This window comes from Taurulus bubalis (assembly GCF_910589615.1).
Source record: "Taurulus bubalis genome assembly, chromosome: 3".
NCBI classification, from domain to species: Eukaryota; Metazoa; Chordata; class Actinopteri; order Perciformes; family Cottidae; genus Taurulus; species Taurulus bubalis.
The window spans coordinates 15,307,375-15,323,281 of NC_136591.1; the positions used below are offsets into that span (position 1 = coordinate 15,307,375).

At 42.8% G+C, this 15,907-nt stretch overlaps 1 protein-coding gene across 1 annotated transcript in view; it reads left to right on the forward strand.

The window, feature by feature from the left end:
- adam19a (ADAM metallopeptidase domain 19a) overlaps window positions 1-15,907 on the forward strand; it is a gene marked incomplete at its 5' end in the record, with an annotated part of 160,068 nt that overhangs the window by 20,582 nt on the left and 123,579 nt on the right. Inside the window, one exon of the mRNA XM_079214914.1 lies at window positions 385-464. Coding sequence (XP_079071040.1) covers window positions 385-464 — 80 coding nt within the window. The remainder of the gene's footprint in view (window positions 1-384; window positions 465-15,907) is intronic.

A 15,907-nucleotide genomic window follows, 5' to 3' on the forward strand; every position in this document is an offset into this window, starting at 1 on the left:
CGTCTGGTGTGCTTCCCTGTGAAGAGACTGGGAACATTCTTTATGTGTGAGGCAGCATCTGGCCTCATTTAAAAATGATCTTTTCTCTCTCAAAGCTTTCATTGTGTGGAAACCCGATGCGATTGATCAGCTAATCGTGTTCATTAAGCAATGGAGTTTATACCTGAGGATTGCAGGGAAAAACATCGTAACAGCTCCCATCTAATGCCATGTTTATGTCTTTTTATATGGAAACTGGGGCTTGTGCACATGGTATTATTATTATATATGAATAACATGTGAATATATAATATTCTCCGCTCTGTCTCACCTGTCTGCGTTGACCTGCCTCTCATGCGATGTTCCAGTGACTAATTCCCCTTCGTCCTGCTTTGTGTCCTGCAGGGCTGCGTGGGGGCCGGGCGGTGACGGCCCGGTGGCTCTCTCAAGGCCGGAGCAAGAGGGAGGCCGGAACCTCGACTCAGGTCAGACGTCTCATCAACCTTTTTCTTTCCCGATCTTCGTGTCCTTGACATGAAAAGCTACCCAACGGCCTCGCCTCCGGCCAGTCGGTTTAACTGTTTGTGATTGCATCCATATATCTGGCTGGTAACAGGAAGCGTGGCCCCAAGAGCCAGCAGGGCTTATGAAAGTGTTGTACAAAGCTGGCAACACAGTCATGTTTCCGTATGCTGGGGCCTCACCGGGGACTGGACCCAACATGCAGTTGTGGGAATGCCATGGGGGCAAAATGAATCAAAAGGGTCCATCCACATATGTGCTTACATAATACAACAATGTAAGTACACCGTGGATCAGAGCGTCTACGGCCTTGGGAGCTCACATATTTGATCATCACAACATTTTTAGGGGCCGATCCCATGATGAAATAAAAACGTCAGTCGCGCCGCTTTCATCGATTTATCCAAGAGGCTTGGGAGGTTTACACTACTGTCACGCCTGCTGTTACTAACTTGCGCACTGCGATGATGATGATGATGCTGATGATGATGCTGATGATGGGGATGGCGATGATTTTAGCAGTAAGCCTCACTGACTGAACTTAACAGAGATAAATGGATTTCCAGCACCATAAATCTCTCACAGCAGCTTTATTGCTTGATTTGTCTGTGACTGGCTGACCTTTCAACAGGGTGTCCTGGCGACCTTGTACGGCGGGGTGAAGCAGATAAAACATCCTGTGGGGCGGATAGTAAAGCTCCAGGCAGACCTGCACTAAAATGATGAACTTCTCCTTGTATTCATTTATTTACCTGAAGCAATTATTTATGGAGGAAATAACTGATATCTGCCCGTTCTGATTGGTTGTTCCTCATCACATGACATGCATTACCAGCTGTAGCATTCCAAAAGTTGGAGCAATTGTCTTATCTCGGGGCGCTCTGAAGAATAGGCACGAGGGAATGCTTGTGAACAGCCCCCTTTGGTTAGTCACTGTCTGAGTTTATGGACAAACAAATTATGTCTGGGGGTTGTTATTATGCCTTTGGAGGCTTTTTGCCGCCTTATTTTCAGCCCACCAACCGTCTCCTCATCCACAGCCTCCTCACTGGCACACACGCACGCACCCACCCACGCACGGACACTGTACTCTACAAGCGCGCACAGGTGAGAGGACAAGCACATTAAGTTCCTCGCTAGTGTTGCACCAGCAGTAAAAAGAACCGACGGTTTTAATTTAGCACAGCATATTCCAAAAAGATGAACAACGGGGCATTCACAAAAAAACAAAAAACCTCCGCATAGAAGTGCAGTGCAAGCCTGGGAGTGATGCGGCATCATGGTCCTCACACGCACCAGGTGGCCGTCAGCGTAGTCTTTGTGGTGTGTTCAAGAGCCACTTTCAAGACAGGGGCGACGTGAGGCCTGGATCCGTTTGCTGTGTCTGGACCTCTACACGAACAGAGGTGGAGTCTGGGATTCTAATCCAATACCTTTTTGGTCAAATTGGGCGATTACCTCCTCACGGTCGGCGAGGGCAGTGCGGGACGTTTCAGCTGCATTTATGAACTTGAGGAAAGAGAACTCAACTTTTAGTGCCTCCATGTGCTCAGCGTCTCTCCGCTCTGCTTTCTGCTGTGTTCCCCTTTACAGAATGTAATGAATATTTTCCTCCATTAATGATGTATTATTTCATCCACCCGCATCCCATCTGCTATTAGTCATATTTTTTATGACCCGACCTGCCCGCAGATATAACTGCAATCCCTGCATCTCTCGTAAGAAGCCCGTCAGAGGCAGAGAAGGCCAGGTCGCCTCCTGCATGATATATGGCCATGTGTTTCTGTTCGTTACAGGGGAAGTGTGTATTCTGAACAACAAACGTGTGTTTGCAGGATACACAACCCAAACACGTTAGCTAATGTGATAGCAAGCTGACTAGCTTCCATTAAAAACAAGTTTGAGGGAAATAAAGCCGCTGTAGACACCTTAACGCTGATTGGCCAAGACTCGTCACATCAAAGATGTTTTATTTTTGCGAAGATCACAACCTCAGCTTTTCTCCGTGTTTCACTCCAATCTCAGACACTCTGGCAGGTCAGTTGCTCTGCTCTTTTTTTTTTCTCCGCGACTTATTGAGTAGCGTAATAATCGCGCGACACAACGAATCGATGATGAAATTCATTGCCAACTCTTTTGATAATCAATTTTTAGCGATTTTATCGATTCGTTGTTGCAATCCTTGGACAAATTAGCTTTTTAGTTTTCAGATGGGTTTTGCAGTGATGGGCTGTAGTTTTTACTCCTGTGTTTGTGTGCTCATGTTCTCTTATATATACATTGGACCAGATTCCACCATATACCCAGTTGGTAGGCTACTCTTGGTCCATGGATTTTGGGGGGGCGGAGCACTTTGAAGGAGTACTGACAGAAGGGAGTTTGAAAAACAAACCCTCCACTCCCAATGGACCCAACCCAACACACTGGCCCGTACAGGTGACAGGGAAGTGGCTGGAGCAATGGGTCGGAGCGCAGACCTGAAAGCGCGTAACTATGGCAGCACATCCGGCCTTTTGATGATCCCCCGACAGCCCCACCCCTCGGCGGGCACCATGTAATTGACGGTGATCACTGTAGGCGTCTGGCTGCCTCTTGTGTATCTTAATGCTCATGATGAAGGGAAAGTGGAGCCCTGCTGAGAGAAATAACCACACAGAATGATTGAGACCCACGCACGCATCTGCATACCAGTCCTGGGGCTAATCGCCAGCTAACGAGGGGTATCGATGCTCGGTGTCGGCGTCACAGCAGGATTAGCTCCAGTACAGGAGAGAGGGGGGTCATCTTCTGTTTTACAAAAGGATTACAGAAATGTATGAGGCTCACATGCATATTGTACGGCTGTGACATTCACGTCATTTGCAACCAATTATTGTTTCCCATATTTGGAACCAATATACATTTGCAGTAATAGTAACAGTCTTAGCTTGTGCATTGTTTGACCTTTACTGTAGTGAATCTATCCAGACGATGATAATCTGGTCCACATCTCTCCCTCCTCATATCCTGTGACTGCTGTTACTAAGAACAGAGCGTCACTCCATCTTGGAGGACTGTGATGTCTAATCACGACCTCAGCGTATCTGCTGCCTTACATTCCACACACAGCTCCTCTCCTCTAGTACCCGCCAGGTAGTGCTGTGGGTGGGGCATTGAGTGAGACTACAACAGATAGACCGGCCGATAATCACCCAGGCCCCAGGTCAATGATCCAAATGCTTGGAAGCTTTAACCGTTGCTGAGGTAATCAACGTACAAATCAGTATTCGGATGCATCGTTGTTTTTTTTAATGCATTACCCCAAAAATCCCAAATAGCCCATGAAATAAGGAATGGTAATCTCACATCGTGCACTTGAATTATTATGAGTTATTCTCAGGCGAATAGTGTGTAGAGTGTGTAGAGTGTGTGTGTGTGTGTGTGTGTGTGTGTGTGTGTGTGTGTGTGTGTGTGTGTGTGTGTGTGTGTGTGTGTGAGTGAGAGAGAGCGCTGTCCTGGGTGCTGAAACCCAGCGGAGGAGATTGATAGACAGAAAGTCTCAACAAAGCAGGTCATTTATTTGGTGTCTCGACGTATGCTGCCGTCTATTCACTCCTTCACTCCTTTATAGGCCAATATGAGCTAATGTGTTTCTATCGCTGTCATTTATGCAATGTGATTATTGCACGTTTTGTCGCCGTTTTCGTTTCAATAGAAAGTCTTCAAAGTCCTCCTCCATCATTAGACAATAGTAGCAGCTGCCGGTTAAATGCTCGTGCTCACCGGTGGTCCGGTGGTCCGGTGGTCCAGTGGTCCGGCGATGTGCAAAAGGGCCAAGGGGACTCGGGAGGAAGTACATCTAATTCAAATCACAGGGAGAAGAAAAGGAAGTTTTATACTGAGAGGTCACTGACACTCATGAAGAGCCGGAGGTTCTTCTCCTGCATGTGTGTGTGTGTGTGTGTGTGTCAGCGCTCATAATGTGTGACTGAGACAGATACAGTTGACCTTTTGGTTGAACAGTTCTGTAGCGTAAACAGGACATCTCGTCGTCTCCCATTGTTCCATCCCACACGGCCCAGAATGTGAGCGCAGGCGGCCGTGGAGGTCATCGGCCGCGTGACTGGAATGGCTCATGGATTCTTTGACAGATAAACGAGGTGGGAGACTCGACCCCGACGCACCAGCGTGGGGTTGATCTTACTAATTGCACGTCCAGAAAGGAAATCATCAAAAAGGTGTGACAGAGTCATTAAGTGCACATCTGCTCGCCTTCGCCTTCTGCTCATCTTTTTTTTCATCCACAGAGGAAGCGGCTCGGTGTCAGAGGCTCCATCTATCACCATTTGTTGTTGTAGCTTTATACTCCGTCTCTTGTCCTTCAATTATTTGTCGGGTGAGTTCAAAGACTCGCCGCGGCCTCTGTCCTCCTCTGCCTCGTTTTTCATCTCTCTGTGTGCTCGGAGCTCTGCGACGTGTTCCCGCCCACCCCGCACCTCTGCTTCCCGTCTCCCTGGTGATTAGATTATCTTTCACCTCGCGAGCGCACTGGATATGGCGATGACATTCACTCCGGAGATTAGGGAGTGCACACACATGGATCCACACCTGTGTGTGTGTGTGTGTGTGTGTGTGTGTGTGTGTGTGTGTGTGTGTGTGTGTGTGCTATAAATACAATAGCATTTATGAAAAGGAGCTCTTGCATGCACATTACACAGTCACACTGATGATACCCACTAGGATTCACCTGATATGCTTTTAGAAAGCGGCCCATTGAAGTCCAGCAAAAATCTAAGAACGAAGCTCAAAGCTGTGTTGACGTTGATCCATTTACCAATCAATGAGCATGATTCTGACTGTATTGCCCGGCCTGTATCCAGCCGTAGGTTGATCAGACACATGGCTGTGTGCACACTCAGCCAATCAGAAAGGTTCTGTAAGGCAAGTTCATCTCTGGATTGTTGAACACATATTATTGATCAATTTCACATAACTGCATCTCTGAATTTTTCCGATGTGGCTTGTAATTTCTCCACTTGAAGCATGAGCAAGACCCTGAGCCTTAAAGAGCAAAGCATCAAAGTAGTTTCTGTGTGCTCTCTGATAATGTAACCCGATGGTTGTCTCTTTTTCACAGTTTATTAGTTCTTTCATAGATATCGATTGTGAAAGAAGTTGTCCGATGGGAAATGCTTCCAGCCATATCTGTTCCAGCAGACATTTGTTCTTTTGCGCTGTATGTGTGTTTCATATTTCCATTCAGTCGTCACTTCTCCTTTCTCCTTTTTCATGACCAAAATAAGTGTGGAATTACTAGTATAACTTGGAAACATGTCCACGTGACTCATCATTATGCTATGTAGCCTTCACCCGTCGTGGATGTGGAATGTAGAGTTGCCTTTTCTGGGTTATGTAAGAGCAAAATGCTTTGGTTGTTTAGCGTGAAGGCGTTTTACAGATCCCACCTCAATGTTTCCCTTGGGGATATCACTGCCTCATGCACTGATGATGAAGGACAACTATCCATCAGTCAATCCAGCGAGTTCTGCTGCTGGTCCAGGTCCAGGTCTTGGTGGCAGCAGCCTAAACCAGGTCAAATCCCTATTCATGTGTGCATGCCCCTTACTGCATATCCTAAGACATTCCAGGCCAGATGGGCAGAGCAATCCACCAGTGTATCCGGGGTTCTCCTCCCATTCAGTACAAACATGCCGAGCTCTGATAGGGTTCCAATGTGAACAACTAACCTGTGTTGAAACTGACAGGAGGAAAGCTAGTAACGCTAACGGCTAACTGTTCAGTGACATTATGATGCGTTCAGTGAAAATGAGGATATGGCGAAGGTAAAATATAACAGTATCAAGATGTGTTAAAATGTGCTCGTGTAAAATATAGTGTGTTTGAGAAACTTGAATAAATACTGTTGTTTTGAAGGGATGTTTTCACATGAATATAAAATAGATATTTGAGATGAATTTTGATCTTTTTACCGTAGCTCCAAGCAGCTTATAATGCATCATTAAAACTACTAAAGACACAATTTGTTTTGATCCATAAAAATGCAATCTTTTATTCCCTAATCATTTAATTTGTGTGTTTTTATGAGAGAAAAAAAAACAAAGTGAAAGGATAACATTTAGCATTTTTTATGGTTGAAATGATTTTGGGGACTGTGGCTATAACCAGCTGCTATAATCAAAGAAAACAACAAAAGCTATCTGTATCTGCGGATTTGGATCATCAGTGATTAAGTGCAGTTATCATTGGCTGCAGAAAAGACGCGATCGGGGATCTAAAAGTTCCATTTGCTCCCGTTTTTCTTTTTCTTTTGCAACGATTAGCAGTTAAACAGTAGACAATACATCATCCACACGCCCGGCCTGTCAGCGCAGTGGTCCGGCCTCGCTGAAACGGATCACTGTAACGTCGGTCTGGAGATTGCTTTTCTTTGCTGTGACGTTTATAACAGTTAATGAAAGAAGAAGATCAAACGCCTTTTTTTGCTTTTGGCATTCAGACAGTACTGCTCCACAAAATCAGCAGAAGTTAAAACGCTCCTGCCTTTTGTGTCTGTGAACAAAGACAGAAACAGAGCTGTCTCAGCATGCTGCTGTCACAGAGGCACAGCGGTGCTGAGGGAGGAGAGGGGCGTCCTACGTCTCCACGGTGCTGGGGTGTTTCTGGACAGCCTCCCACACTTCCTGCTCCTCTTGCACCTGACCAACATGTTCATGAGCTGTAGCTTTGTTCCAGGAGGACTGAACAAAAACAACATTTTGAAGATATTTTAAGGGTGATGAATGTTTTTTTGGTCCAAATATATACTTTTGTTCTGTTTCATGATTTTTTCCCTTGTCAAAACTGCACTCAAACTGCGAAGAAAGGCTGACACTTGTTTTTAGTTTTTTTTATCTTCCTGATGTCCAAACATGCTGTCGTGAAAACAAAAGCGGGCTTATCAACATGTAGACAGAACCAAATGACATGTTTGCTCGTCGTGGATGCTGCTCATCTCTTTGTCCTGCTGACGGAGAGAGGCTGCTCCACAGTCTGTTCTCTGCTTTTTCCTCCCTCCTCCTTTGTCTACATCTGGCATTGGTACGCTCCCCTGCCTTTCTGCTTTTTGTGTGCATTGGGCGAAGTCAGCAATAAGCTGCTATCTGTATTCTCGCCAAAGCCCTCCTACCCACCGCTGTGTGCCACGGTTTCAGGTTTCACCTCAGAGCAATACATTTTTAATTGAAACTTCGTGCTGATATCTTTGTAGACGTTTAGATCCGAGCGCTCGCCTCAAGATTGGCAAACATATTGTTTTCCTCAGTGGCTTCTTTTGTCAGCCGAAGCCTTTACACATCACATGGGACCCAGGTTGTTGCCAGGCTGGATTGGGGTGACTGGTGACGAGACGTGGCCAGCTGTAGCTCCCATGAACTTCACTTTGTTACCGGAGCCATGTGTGGCCTGTGACATCATCAACATGGGAAAAAAGGAAGCCGGGGATTGGTTTTATGTGTATTGGCCTTTGGTCCCAAAGCATCTTCCAAGTAGCCAGCCGGACCAAGCACCACAGAGGAAGAAAGGAAAGACTACAACAGATGGGCAGCTTGGAGCTGGAGTAGTTCCGCTACCCAGCCTGCACCCTGGTGGATGTCTTAAGAAAGTGGGATGGATGACACAGGACGCAACAGTAGATCCAAGACTGATGATCTGTCAGACGGTTGTTTTTGACTTTTCCTCTGTAGCATAAAGAGACTACAACTGCATTTCATTGAACAACCCTGTGTTATACAATGACAATAAATGAACCTCAAACTATCATGTTCAAAGTGCCCCCACACCCACGCTCAATTATATTTTCTGCAAATATTAATTAAATGAAAAAGAAATTCCTCTGAAAATCTTATTATAAACTCAACCCAACTAACTAAAGTCCTTTCCCTATTTTCCTATACAGTAAGTACCAGATGAAATCGTTATTACCAGAAAACCTTCTAGAAATGATTAGGGAACTACAGACCCATAAAGTAAAGCTCTGCTTTTTTATTTAGCAAGATAATGGTGAGATGTGGTTTTTAAATCTCCACCCTGCCAGAGATAAAACATTAGCATTGTTTAACAATAGAATATAAACATATAAAGAATACAGAGCAGCTGACCTCAATGGAAGCTACAGGCCTGCCTGAGGACTCCCAGTGTTCAGACACAACCTGGAACAAGATTTTAAACGGCTCTGTTTACATAAATTCGACTGCCGCAATATTTCTGTCAGTGTTTATCAGCCGCAAACAGCCAGCAGATGTGTTTCCTGTCTGATAGTACAGACATCTGCTGTCAAAACAGTTACGGCGGTGAGAGAAGACGCACACTGCGACTCACAGATTGCAGAAGTCAGCAGAACCTCCACTCGTGTCTTTTATGTTCCATCAGCAACATCCTCTTTTTGCTTTGGTTCAATCTACAAAACATCTCATTCTCACCCCTAGATATGACTTTGTATTGTATCTGCACACGGCTCATTGGAAGGTCAAAAGGGAGAGGACAGAAATGTCCACAGAGCTCTGTGTACTTTGGTTTGGCCTCTTTTTCATGGTTCGGTTGAGGCCCCTTAGTTTAAATTTGAATGCTACAGCATATAAGGATATTCTGTGTGTGCTCTGCTATATTTGGTCATTTCCTGTTTCAACATGACAGCATCCTTGTGCACAAAGTTGGCTACATAGAGGAATGGTTTTCCCACTTTGGCGTGTGTGGAAGGTAGGTGAGGACAAAAGTGTCAACAGTGAGCCTTCATCACTTTCCACTGCCCCACTTTTCCTCTTTTTTCCCAGTATCATCCAAAGTCAGGCGTCAGGGTCAGGAATGTGAGAGCAGTTAAAAAAATGTGTCTCTGCATTTTTTTATTTTATTCCTTCTTAATCCAGATATTGTCCCAATGTTTGCATTTGTAAAAAAACATGCCAAATTGAAAGCGTCCTTTCTGCACACTGATGCCAGCTGTCCGTCTTAATTTGAAACGTTACAGCACAACAATGCCGGCTGTGTGTGGGTGGAAGAGAACTGGAAAACATTCAGGGGGCGGAATTACATCTCTAGAAAAAAAAGTCTGCCACTCTTCAAATCACCAGATTGTGTTTTACAAATCGTAGTTGACTATTGTTTGACCTTCCGAGGCATAACATCTTGACGAACCTTCAACACGCTCCTCACTGCGACACCTGACAGAGAGGAGCCGGCTTCAGATTGAATAACGCAGCAGATAATTGATTGTTTTGTGAATGTATTCACGCTGTATGAAAGTATCCAATATTGCCTGAGGAAATATCTAGATTGTATGAGCGTCCTATTATGAATAGCCACAGCTCTGCAGTAAAAGGTAGCTTAAGTAGTGGGTTTATTAAATATGAATTAGACAATAATATACAATGCGAAAGATGTGTTTCATGATTTTCACAGACATTTTCATGGGCATTGCCCTCCCTTTGTTTCTTATTGTTGTTGCTTCTATTGTTTGTCTTTACCATGTAAAGTGCCTTGAGTACCCTTTTAAAGCACTATACAAATACAATACATTATTATTAGTGTTGTCAATTAAAAACTTAAACTGAACCTTGAAGCTGTACTGATCAATATTCTATACGAACAATGTGTGAAATGACTGACACCTTTCATATAACACAAAAAAAACACAAGGAGCAGTAGGAGACACACTGTCCACACAAATGAAAAATGTAATGAATAATAAAAAAGAGAGAAAAAAATGTCCATGTATATTTTATTGCCCAGACTCAGGTTGCTCATCGAATTCACTTAAAACGAATGAATCACATGACATTTGCTAATTAACCTCACCCAATATATTTAATTTTCGTTCCTATTTGGAGCCAATACACGTTTTCTTTTCAGAGATATGTGACCAGTTACAGTATGAATTATTTGAAAAAACTTCTGCAACTTGAGATCAACTTGAGAAAAACAGTTTTTCATGCAGTTTATTGAGATATCTTTGACTATTTTATTCTAATCCTTTGAATATTTAAGTGTCCATTTGAAGCCCCATCAGCTCTGGGTGTCCTTTGTGTAACAGATGAGGTGGTGTGTAAATATTTTCTCGTACAAGCAGACCCTCTTTTGTTATAAATGAAACCATTTTTCCAATTAAAAAAGGTAACAACCTTACATCCCATACAATTACAGGCGCTGTCACTGTAGAGGTACCACCTTCTCCTCAGTGAGCCAGGAAAAGCATCTCTCATTGCAGATATTTGGACTTATTACCAGAGTTTGTCAAACCACAATGTCCGTCAATAGAAAGGTCTATTTAAGGGGACAAGTGTGCCACAACAAAAAAAAACTCAGAGAGAAGATGAAAGCTACCCCAGTCCTGCCTGCAGCTGTTTGATTGACAGCTGATCAAAATACTGAAGCAGCACAGCAGTGATCTCCTGGCATGAAAGATGCAAAGTCGACGGGTAGAAAGATTCCTCAGACGATCGCGTTAACTCTCTTCGACTGCTGCTTTCTGTTCCCCCGTCTGATTACAGAGCCTGATTGTTCTCGAGATAGCAGCAGTCCACAATGCACACGTCTCTCAAAGTCTTACATTTGTATTGCATGGACACGGTGCATTTAATTAATTTAAATGAAACTGACCCCCGTGCCCTTCGACAACTGCTGGAGACACAGCTGTGGTGAAACTGTTTGTTTTGGTTCCGAATTGACAATGAGATGTTAAGCAATGCTGGATCTGCTCGTCCCGGTGTACATCTGGTTCTTCCCCATAAGACTATTGTCGAGCAATGAACTGACAAAGCGTCTCCACTAAACCTCCATCTGGACACCAGCACATGACACCAATGAGTTTGTTAGATTAAATCTGCCGGTTTACTTTTTAACTTAAGTCTTAACGGTCTGCTCTTACAGGCTGCAATTTTTTATTTCAGCGCACTATTTTACTGTTCTTAAGCCCCGTTGACACCCCTCAAATCTTCAGGAACATTTCCTATATGGGAAGAGCCTTTCACACAGCTCGTTGTTCTGCCTCTTTGTTTTGTAGAAAAGGTACGAACGGGGAACAGAAATGTTCTGCTGTTAAGCCGCTGTGTTCCACGCCTCTTCTGCTTCTGGATTGCCAGCATGTGATCAAAAACCCACCCTGGGCAGTGCTATGGGAACAGCGTAAAGCTTTGTTCAGACGCGAGCATGAACTGTGCTCCGGAACACTACGAAATATAGTGAAGAAGCAAGAAAAGAGCAGAACACCATAAACCAATGTCCACTATAACAACAAACTTTATTGCCTTTACACAAGCCTTGCAATGAAATAAATCAAGTATAAAGAAACAAAGGTTGAATATCCTGTAGGCAATTTGACTTGGCTGCAAAGTATTTACTACTTTCTGTTACTAAAGCATTTAAAATCAATTTGCCATCCTTATTAAAACCCTCAGACATGTAAATAGTACTTTTATCAATTTATCTTTTGTAACAGTCGCTCAACGGACATTACAAAATAAAATCAGAGGTGACATTTAGTTTTGCTATAAACTTGAACATGATACCAGGCATCTGCATAGCGGTGACATCCTGCAGCAGCCAAGCGCACATCGTTTCAGCCTTGCCTCTTCTTCTTTCGTTAAGTACTGTGGCAGTTGGCATCCATACGACTAATACGACCATGGCCCCTTGTCCCACCTATTGTGGCTTCGCCAAAAATGGTGATCACTAGCAGTACTTCGCCAGTAAAATAGGCTTCAGAGTAGGGCTGCAACAACGAATCGATAAAATCGTTAAAAATCGATTAGCAAAAGTATTGGCAACGAATTTCATTATCGATTCGTTGTGTCGCGCGATTATTACGGCAGTCATAAAGTCGCGGAGAAAAAAAAAAGAGTGGAGCAGAGCAACTGGCCTGCCAGCGTGTCTGAGATTGGAGTGAGAGACTGAGAAACGTGTAGATCGTGATCTTAGCAAAAATAGAACATCTTGGATGTGACGTGTCGAGTCTTGGCCAATCAGCATTAAGATGTCTACAGCGGCTTCATTTCCCTCAAACTTGTTTTTAATGGAAGCTAGTCAGCTTGCTATCACGTTAGCTAACGTGTTTGGGTTGTGTATTGTCGTTAAAGTTACGTTATGTTCCGTTACAGTTCAGTCTTGCTTGTAAAAAAACGCAACGTGATGAAACATGCCGTCACCCCCCGGTCTGGTTCAGTTCACGCTGTCACTCGTTAACGTTAAACCGGCACACCGGCGGATCTGGCTGCAGCTTGTTTTTTTACTCAAAGTAGACTGAATCAAATCACGTAGTTGGGCTTAGCCAACAACGTCATTTCGTGGTCGTAAGAGGCCCAGAATGAAATAGTTTAAGAAAGAGGACGCTCTATATGTAGCGCAGCTTGATGCAGAGCTGAGATGAAGTGGAGCTGGCGCCTGAAGGTTGAGGTCCAAACAGACGTGAGAGGAGCAGTACAGCTTCCCTCTGTCCCAGTGTTTCATACATATTGATAAAGCAGGGCATGCTAAAGCAGCCTCTGCTCCAAGGAGATCAATTACAGTAAAAAAAAGGGCTCACATTTGGCAGATGTAAAGCATACATGTGTATGTTTTTAGTGTTAGTCCATTTTAATTTAATTTTTTTAATTAACAGCTCAGGGATGTTCAAGGAGCAACCTGTTTGTGCTTTCTGAACATGTTTTGCACTGTGAATTTGCACTGTCACTTCTGTTTTTGAACAAAGGGTTGGAAATTAATGCTTTTTTTTTTTTTTTTTTTCGATTCATCGAAAAAATAATCAACGAATTAATCGATTATTAAAATAATCGTTATTTTCAGCCCTACTTCAGAGCCTCACCAGCAGGTTGGCAACGTTTGAAGGAAGCCAATGGGAATATTACATAAAAGAAGGTATTCCATTGGGGAGGATGAGTGTGATTTGTTTTATTCTTATAACACCAAGACGTCTCTTTGTGCACCATCAGCACATCTTCAACAACTTGTGAACAACTCTTCATACATACTTCATGTCACACTTTCCTTCCCACATTTTACCTTTTAGATGAGTTTGGATGACATGTTAGACAGTTCGGTTGGTTTTTAGCAGACCAAATCCTAAAGTTGAATCTGATCTACTGATTTTGGGGACCCTGAAAGTTCAAGGTCCCCAAAATCATTAGAAATCATCATCCAGAGACCAACAACACAGATTCCTGTGCAGCGGCCCAAAATCCTCCTCTAATATTTTCTCTAACATGGAGTTCATATCTTCTAAATCTCTCATGCTTGTTCACATCTTGCTGGAGGTCTGGACATGTGGGTCTGATTATATGCTCTTAAAGAGATCAGGGACTCTGGATTGGGGTTCAGAGAGGTCCTGGGGGGTTATCAAGCAACCTGATGAATAGTTTTATTCAGTTCTAATTTAATCCTCAAGAACTGATCTCTGTGAGATGACATCTAAGATTGACTGTTGCAATCATACTGCAACTCTCCCCGAGTGTGCAGTCTAAATGAATAAATAGAATCTTCCCTGTCCTTTATGAGACAACATATTATCAATTGGTGGCCTGTTTCCTTCAGTGCAACATCATTTACATGAGAACATTTGCCAACGCCTCTCTAGACGGTTACATCATCTTTTATTGATCATCCTGTCCACATTACCGCAAACTCAAATCTTCAGGCTAAAGGTCAAGGTATATTTAGTAGCAGAATGAAGACTGAACATGGTTTGTAACATACAACTGCATTTATAATAAGTGATCTACAAAAGATATAAAACCACCATAAAATCAGAGCTGGACAAAATATAAAGAAAATAAAGATGAAGTAGAGCAATTTGTCAGTCAATAGTAATCAATCATTTAACCAAAATAAATCTATAAAACAATTGTGATGATCAATTCATTTAATGAATCAACAAAGCAGCTAATACATCAGTAAATTCTCTAGTATTGGAGAATTTTCTGGTTTTCTGTCGATACTATATTAAATTTATTATTTTTAGGGTTTGTTGGTCCACCAAACAAAACTTGTAATGATGTCACCTTGTGCTCTAGAATATTATGATATACTTTTTTCACTTCCACCAATTTCTTCCAATTTATACATTGTTTGTTTTACTCAAACGTTTTTACAGAGGATCTCATTAAGCATTCCATATGAATACTTTGAATAATATTATGAAATGACTGAAATTACATTTCCAAATATTCATATTCCTCTGTTTTACTAGTTATTAATTATGTATTACCTATTTTACTGAGGGCAGTCCTTCAACACTTCTTGTCATATTCCATTAGACCCTTAAAAATCCAAAATAGTAATCCAAAGTCATTTAATAATAAATTACTTTAAGAACATGATGATTTTACATGTTTTAGACAAGATGCCAAATATCATCACAGTTGCTGTTGACGCCACCAATCCATCTGGTCTTTCTGATAGTGATGTCATATTTTTTATATATATTATTGTTCAGGGTTGCACAACAAAATGAAAAGTAATGCGGGTTTAAAAGCTCTAAACAAAACAAAAGCTCTGGAACAAGCTAGTAAGTGGTCGCGGGCTGAGATTCATTTGTCAAACCGTTTCAGAATTGGTGACTCTGGCTCATGAAGTAGAGCAGGTTGTCCACTAATCGAAATATTGGTTGTTTGTTCCCCAGCTCCTCCTTTCCCAATTGGGAAGGTTCCATGAGTGAGATACTGAACCCAAATTGCTCCTCAAGACTGTGGATCGTGTCTTTTGCAATGAATTGGGTCTGATCGCCATTGTGCTCAATCTAGTCACCAATACAAGCTGTTAGTTAAAGCTAAATATAACCAACAACATGATCAAGAAGAAAGATGTGTTAGGTCCATCTAAATATAGCATGTTGAAAGTATAAAGAATGCCTTAAAGGTCTTGAACTAAGCTTTTAAATGCAATCACAGCTATTTATTTTGCTGGTGCTCATGTTCCTGTCATTCAAATCAGAAATTGAAGCCAGCTCAGAGGATAAAAGGATTTACAGTTTATATATAATGAAGTGTTTTGGGTGGAGCAAGGTAGGGGAGAGAGACATTATCAGATGTACCACGGCAGTGAAAGAGAGCATGGATAGATCCGTTGGGAGTCTTGTTTTGATCGCAGCAGGGTCGGCTTTCTGAACGGCATGGAGGGAGAGTCTACAGCTGTGCTGTTCCAATAGGAGAGGCTCCTTTGATCAGGCTCTCTTTAGAATACAGAGACATCTTCGACAATGAGCAGGGAGATGTCAGTCTGCTGGGGTTTAGGGATATTTCAAGGAGCACAAATGGGATATGACTTGTTTTCAAAGCAAATTTTTAGTTTGAATAGTGAGCAGTGCGCCTTTTTTCTCCTTAAGCAGATGCCAAGGCGCACACAACTGTGACTCATAAAAGACATGAAGTATGACAGTAGCATACCA